The sequence below is a fragment of the Myotis davidii genome, unplaced genomic scaffold, assembly GCF_000327345.1.
Source record: "Myotis davidii unplaced genomic scaffold, ASM32734v1 scaffold93, whole genome shotgun sequence".
Lineage (NCBI taxonomy): Eukaryota > Metazoa > Chordata > Mammalia > Chiroptera > Vespertilionidae > Myotis > Myotis davidii.
The window spans coordinates 4,791,300-4,798,418 of record NW_006292095.1 but is presented as its reverse complement, the minus strand read 5'-3'; the positions used below and the strand labels follow the sequence as shown (position 1 = coordinate 4,798,418).

The following is a 7,119-nucleotide window of genomic DNA, read 5'->3' as shown; positions in this document are numbered from 1 at the left end:
ATATTAGCCATTCTAATAGGTGTGCAGTGGAATCTCATTGTTATTTTAATTTGTAATTCTTTAATGATATCTGATATGGAGCATCTTTTCATATGCTTCTTTGCCATCTCTATATATCTTTTGAAAAATATATTTCTTTTGATTTCAGAGAGGAAGGGAAAGGGAGAGAGAGATGGAAACATCAATGATGAGAGAGAATCATTGGTTGGCCGCCTCCTACAGGCTCCGCACAGGGATTGAGCCTGCAATCCTGGCATGTACCCTAACTGGGAATCGAACTGTGACCTCCTGGTTTTTAGGTTAACACTCAACCACTGAGCCGTGCTGGCCAGGCCTATATATCTTCTTTGGAAAGGTGTCTATTCAAATCCTTTTCCCACTTATTAATGGGGTTGTTCATTTTCTTATTGTTGGGATTTAAGAGTTCTTTGTATATTTTTGTATTCAGGTTCTTTATCAGATATCTGTTTTGCAAATATTTTCTTTCAGACTGTGGCTTATCTTTTCATTCCCTTAACTGTGTCTTTTGCAGAACAAATGTTTTAAATTTTAATAACACACAACTTGATTTTTTTTTTCTTGGATCGTGCTTTTTGTGTTGTATCTAAAAACTCTTGCCATATCCAAGATCATCTAAGATTTTCTCCTAGGTGTTTTATAGTTTTGAGTCTATGATACATGTTGAGTTAATTAATTCTTTTTCCTGAAAAAAATTGTATAACAATAAGGAAAGTTGTATAACACCTTTACTGCTTTGGGGTGGAGCAGCCGCTTCCTCTTCACCATCACAGGTTTCTGGCTGTGCAGGATGGTGCTACCCGGTGGGTGGCCATCTTGCCAGATCCGCAGACCTGGGCAGTACATGTTTTTGCATCATGTACCACCTGATGTTTGTAGGCAAATTAGCTGTACACTGCATCGTATGGGAAATGGAAGCCGAAGGCCTGTTCGGACAGCTTTGCTGTCTGCAGTTATCAAGATAAAACAGCCTTTGAACGTGGGATATATTTGAACGTGAGTGGCCAGGTTATTATGACCACCTGATGTTTGTAGGCAAATTAGCCGTACACTGAATCATATGGGATATGGAAGCTGAAGGCCTGTTCGAACACCTTTGCTGTCTGCAGTTACCAAGATAAAACGTCTCCAATTCTCACAGGAACACAAGGATTGGACAGTCGAGCATTGGAAAAAAGTCATGTGATCTGACGAATCATGTTTCCAGTTGCATCATGCAGTGAGAATTTGGTGGAAACAGCAGGAAAGCATGCACCCCGCATGCATGAGTACAACCCTTCAAGCTGGTGGGGGCAGTGTTATGGTTTGGGGCATGTTTTCCTGGCATGATTTGGGCCCTTTAATTCGTGTGGAACAACGTCTGAATAGCACAACATACCTAAGTATCGTTGCTGATCAAGTTCATCCTATCGTGTTGATGGCGTATCCCAATGCAGATGGCCGCAGTATTGAAGGCAAAAGGTGGCCCAACGGATACCGATGGGGTAGTCATAATAATCTGGCCACTTATGTTCAAATATATCCTATGTTCAAAGGCTGTTAAATTGCGTTGTTTACCTGTATCTTCAGAAAAAAATCACTTCTACTGTCATGGTAAACAACCTGTTTCCCTATTTATAATGGTCTGACCCTCTAGCAACTTCAGCTCAAAATTATAGCTAATTTGCCTACAAACGTCAGGTGGTCATAATAATCGGGCCACTCAGTGTATATACATCATGGACACGGTCCTAAAAAATACTTTCTTGTTTTCTTTGTTGCATGAAAAGAGAGACAGCAAGCAAACAAGAGTGCTAGCTTTCTGTTTACATCGGAGCACAGCATTTCTCTTTCATAGTTTTTCTCAGTTACACTTTCACATCCATTTGTGGAGTTACTAGTTTATCTTTAGGCACTAATGTTTGTCTCTCCCATTAGACTAGAAGTTCCATAACTGTTTTTGCTCATTTTTCTCTAGCGCATGGTAGATGCTCAATAAGTGGACAGATGGATGGATATGGAAATGTATTTAAAACATATTTTTATTGATTTCAGAGAGTAAGGAAGAGAGAGAGAAAGATAGAAACATCAATGATGAGCCGAAACCGGTTTGGCTCAGTGGATAGAGCGTCGGCCTGCGGACTGGGAGGTCCCAGGTTCGATTCCGGTCAGGGGCATGTACCTTGGTTGCGGGCACATCCCCAGTGGGGAGTGTGCGGGGGGCAGCTGATCGATGTTTCTCTCTCATCGATGTTTCTAACTCTCTCTATCTCTCTCCCTTCCTCTCTGTGGAAAATCAATAAAATATATTTAAAAAAAAAAAGAAAGAAACATCAATGATGAGAGAGAATCATTGATTGGCTACCTCCTGCACACACCCCACACTGGGGAATGAGCTCACAACCCGGGCTTGTGCCCTGACCAGGAATTGAACCATGACCTCCTGGTTCATAGATTGACACTCTATGTGGATGTGTATATGGATGTGGATGTAGTTGAGTGCAATGGATGACTAAAAATGGTATTGACTAATGGTAATGACTAATCATGGTATTGCCGTTGTGTGAGTTTTTGGCTGAGTCTTTTAAGATCTTTCTAAAAACCAAAGATTGCCATAATTGGGTGATCATTAGAATCTCTTGGGCAACTTAAAAATATGTATATATAAGATATATATTCCTGCTTCTCGGTATTGTCCTGAATTCTGACCGTGGTTATTTTGAAAATGCCATTGCATTGCGTTTCTTTTAAAATATATTTTTATTGATTTCAGAGAGGAAGGTAGAGGGAGAGAGAAATAGAAACATCAATGGTGAGAGAGAATCATTAATTGGCTGTCTTCTGCATGTTCCACCCTGGGGACCGAGCCTGCAACCCAGGCACGTGCCCTTACTGGGAACAAATCGTAGCCTCCTGGTTCATAGGTCAATGCTCAATCACTGAGTCATGCTGGCTGGGCCACACTGCATTTCTGATGATGAACAAGGATTTAGTAATAATGGTCAACATATAGTGTCTTAGGAGTGTACACTCAATTCTCTTCTGTGTAGTGCTTTGTTCATATCTGTTATAGCACTTAACTCATTATATTGTAATAAATTGTGTTTGTTTTACATTACTTAAACTATAAGCTACTGTAGGGTAGAGTTAATTACCTAGTTTTCTTTGTTTATGGCTCAAGCAAAATCCAGGGCCACTCAGACTAGGGGTTTGTTCAACTAGAAGTCTAGATTGTTTATACCAGATTTAGAAATAGTATCTCATTTATTTATGTATGTGTTTTATTATTATTTTAAAATATATTTTTATTAATTTCAGAGATGAAGGGAGAGAGAGATATAAACATCAATGATGAGAGAGAAATATTGGTTGGATGCCTCCTGAATGCCCCTCCTGGGGATTGAGCCCACAACCCGGGCAAGTGTCCTTGACTGGACTCGAACCTGGGACTCTTCAGGCCAAGCCTCTATCTACTGAGCCAAACCAGCTAGAGCAAGAAATAGTATCTCATTTATAAATAACTCAGACAATGCAAGTGTCTATCAGTAGACAAATGGGTTAAAAACCTGTAGTACTGGTACATATATACAATGGAATATGACTCGGCCGTAAAAAAGAATGCAATGTTACTATTTATGACAGCATGGGTGGACCTTGAGGGTATTAAGCTAAGTGAAATAAGTCAGTCAGAGAATGACAAATACCATATGATTTCACTTACATGTACAATCTAAAGAGCAAAATAAATGATTAAACAAAACAGAAACAGACCCATAGATGTGGAGAACAGATTGCTGGTTGCCAGAGGGGAGAGGGGTTGGGGGTTGGGTGAAAAAAGTGAAAGGAGTAAGTATTACTAATTGGTGGTTACAAAATAATCATGGGATGTAAAGTATAGCATAGGAAATATAATCAATAATATTGTAATAACTATTTTGGTGCCAGGTGGGTGTTTGAAATATCGGGAAGATTGTGTAAAGCAGTGGTTATCAACCTTCCTAATGCCGTGACCCTTTAATACAGTTAGACAGACTATTTATATATAACTCTCTAACCACTATACTGTACACCTGAAATGAATACAAAATAGTGTTGACTAGCCCTAACCGGTTTGGCTCAGTGGATAGAGCATCAGCCTGCAGACTGGGAGGTCCCAGGTTCAATTCCTGTCGAGGGCATGTACCTTGGTTGCGGGCAACATCCCCAGTAGGTGGTGTGCAGGAGGCAGCTGATTGATGTTTCTCTCTCATCAATGTTTCTAACTCTCTATCCCTCTGCCTTCCTCTCTGTAAAAAAATCAATAAAATATATTTAAAAAAAATAGTGTTGACTATAAACTGTAGTTGAAAAATAAAATGTAAAAAAGGAAATAGTATCTCATTCTAAATAATGACAAAGCCTATCATTGAGGGGATATTTTGGATCTATCAAATATTTATGACCATTGTATTAGCAATAAATAAAGAGGATGGCTTTGTGACAAGATTAAGGAGATAAGTTGCAAACAGAGACTACTTTTTATTTGCTCTGGTTCTCACAGAAACCATTCAATTAGGTTTGAGAATAATATTGATACATGAACTAGGGATGAACAAGAACAAGGTAACAGTTCTTTTTCTTGCATCTTTATCTACCAAGTTGTAATCATGAAGGATTGATGAACTTTTCCTCTTCTATTATTAAGGAAGAAAAACAGAAAAAGAAAATGGCTGCAAAGTTGAAATTAGCAAGATTTCTTCAAGAAACAATGACGGAAATGGCAAAGAGGAAGAGGACCAGGTTGGGAGAGGCCTCTACACAGTTCTCATCCTATGTCGAACAGGTGTCAGTCTTTGATATAATACCAAACAGCTTCTGGGCTGGGAATCTTATGAAATATGCATGTTATCGTGGATCTTCCAAATTGTTTACAATTTTTGAATTTGCAAATCTAAGTTATATAGATATGATATTCCAAATGGTTATAGTTTTGTGGGGTTTTTTGTTTTTTGGTTTTTTTTGCAGAAATGTTTATCTTAAAGCAGCCAATGTGCTGAAGACAATGATAACTTCTTGGAAAGAACAGAATTAGGCAAATGTTTGAACTATTCCTGATTTTTCAGTTGATTTAGGCCGACTTCAGATTTCTTTACTCCTCTTTGTACCCACTTCTAGACCTAAGACAGAATCCATAAATGCTTTGATCTGTCTTTCAAATAGTCTATTGGGAACGTTAAATTAAGTAGGAAGCACATTTTAATTGTTTAATTGAGCCCGTTTGTCCCGCTGCCTAGGTCCAAATAGGCCACAAGCCCAGCACAAAGGAGATAGTTCGCTTTTCCAAACTGTTTGAAGATGAGCTCACCCTGAACCACTTGGATCGCGCACAGCTGGTCGCCCTTTGCAAACTGCTGGAACTGCCGTATTTTGGAACCAACAATTTGCTCCGCTTTCAGCTTCGGATGAAACTGAAGTCTATAAAAGCAGATGATGAAGTAAGAGCTTAACTCTGTCTCCAGGGAATTCGCAAGGCTTCAGGAGATATCTTAGAGTGGCCTTGTGATAAAGTGTAGTATCTTCTGTTAGGTCTGCTCATGGACTGGTTCTAGGAAAAGGAGTGATTTTAACCACTATTACCATGACAGCCTGAACCTTGATTTCTCATTTTAGGAGTTACTGAACACTGACCCATTTTTTTGAGAATGCCATTATAAGCAATTAGTAATTTGGAAGTCTTAGCTGGGACTAATCTGAAGGAAGTTAGGACCCATTGGGAAAGAGCGGCAGCCCCGTAGGTTCCTGACTCTTCCGCCAAGGACAGGACTCCACCCCCACACCTCTGCTCCCTTCCCGCAGAGCTGGTGCCAAAGTAAATGTTCTGCTGGGTGAGCTGGCTTGGTAAGAAGGGGTGGCAAGACAGGGAGGGAAAGCAGCGCCTAGACATCTGCGAAAGAAAGGCACAATTTGGACTATAACTACTAATTAGACTCCTTTAAAAAATGGAAAGAATCTTCCTTGAATCTGTATCAGCTGCTTTAAAGCATTCTGTCTGGTTTGGCTCAGTGGATAGAGCATCGAGTTTGGGTTCGATTCTGGTCAAGAGCACATGCCTGGGTTAGGGGCTAGATCCCCAGCAGGGAGCGTGCAGGAGGCAGCCAATCAGTGATTCTCATAATTGATGTTTCTATCTCCTTCTCTCTCTCCCTTCCTCTCTGAAATCAATAAAAAAATGTTAAAAAAAAAAAAGGCATTCTGCCTGCGGGCAGAACTGAGACTCATGATCCCACCGGCCCCATTTAGATTTCAGTTGTTGTTTTCAGAACTTTGGAATAAACAATACTGGTCCCAGGAGTATCATGGTTTTGTGTCACACCACGCAGAAACTGTGTTATTTACTGAGGGAGTTTTGTGGACCAGAGAGTTAAGGCCATACCTGGGGTGTTGGTGGGGGACAATGGGGGAAAGAATACCACCGGAACAGACAACAGATGGTACAAAGCTTTTCAAGTGAAATATTTTCTAAATGAAACCGAAAGCTGCCATGACAGGAAGGAGCAGGGCCGTCACAAGGAGGTAAATGCAAATCAAGAGGGAAAATAATTACTTTGGTGACAGAGTGTTGAGGAGAAGTTATGTAAATATCTCTGATGTTATTAACTAGAGGCATGAATTCCTGCGTGGGTGGGGTCTGGCCAGCCCTGCCCCTGATCAGGGTGGGGGGTGGGACTGGCTGCGGGGAGGGGCTGCAGGAGGTTGGCCGGCCGGCCCTGCCTCCTGGTCGAGGGGACAATTTGCATATTAGGCTTTTATTATATAAGATACCTTTTGGCAGGATGCCCTTCATCTCAACTGCCACACCTTCCTAAGTCACCTTGTTTTTATAGGTGGCCGACCTTTGCAGCAGTCAGTATGGGCACTAAGTATTGGAGGCATCAGATCCTGTTTCCCCTGACTAGGTGGAGTTAGGTGAAATTGGAACCAAAGACCCAACACCATTCCTTACATTTCTTCCAGGTAATTGCCGAAGAAGGGGTGAGTGCTTTGAGTGTGCCAGAACTACAGTCTGCATGTAGGGCCCGAGGGATGAGATCTCTGGGTCTCACTGAGGAGCAACTGGTACAACAGCTCACAGAGGCAAGTAGC

The 7,119-nt window shown here is 41.0% G+C and overlaps 1 protein-coding gene across 1 annotated transcript in view; it reads left to right on the top strand.

Moving 5' to 3' along the window:
- The window catches only part of LETM2 (leucine zipper-EF-hand containing transmembrane protein 2), an 18,720-nt gene that overhangs the window by 5,966 nt on the left and 5,635 nt on the right, over positions 1-7,119 (top strand). The window contains 3 exon segments of the mRNA XM_015565219.1: positions 4,682-4,819; positions 5,271-5,471; positions 6,991-7,110. Of these exon segments, the coding sequence (XP_015420705.1) occupies positions 4,682-4,819; positions 5,271-5,471; positions 6,991-7,110 (459 nt within the window).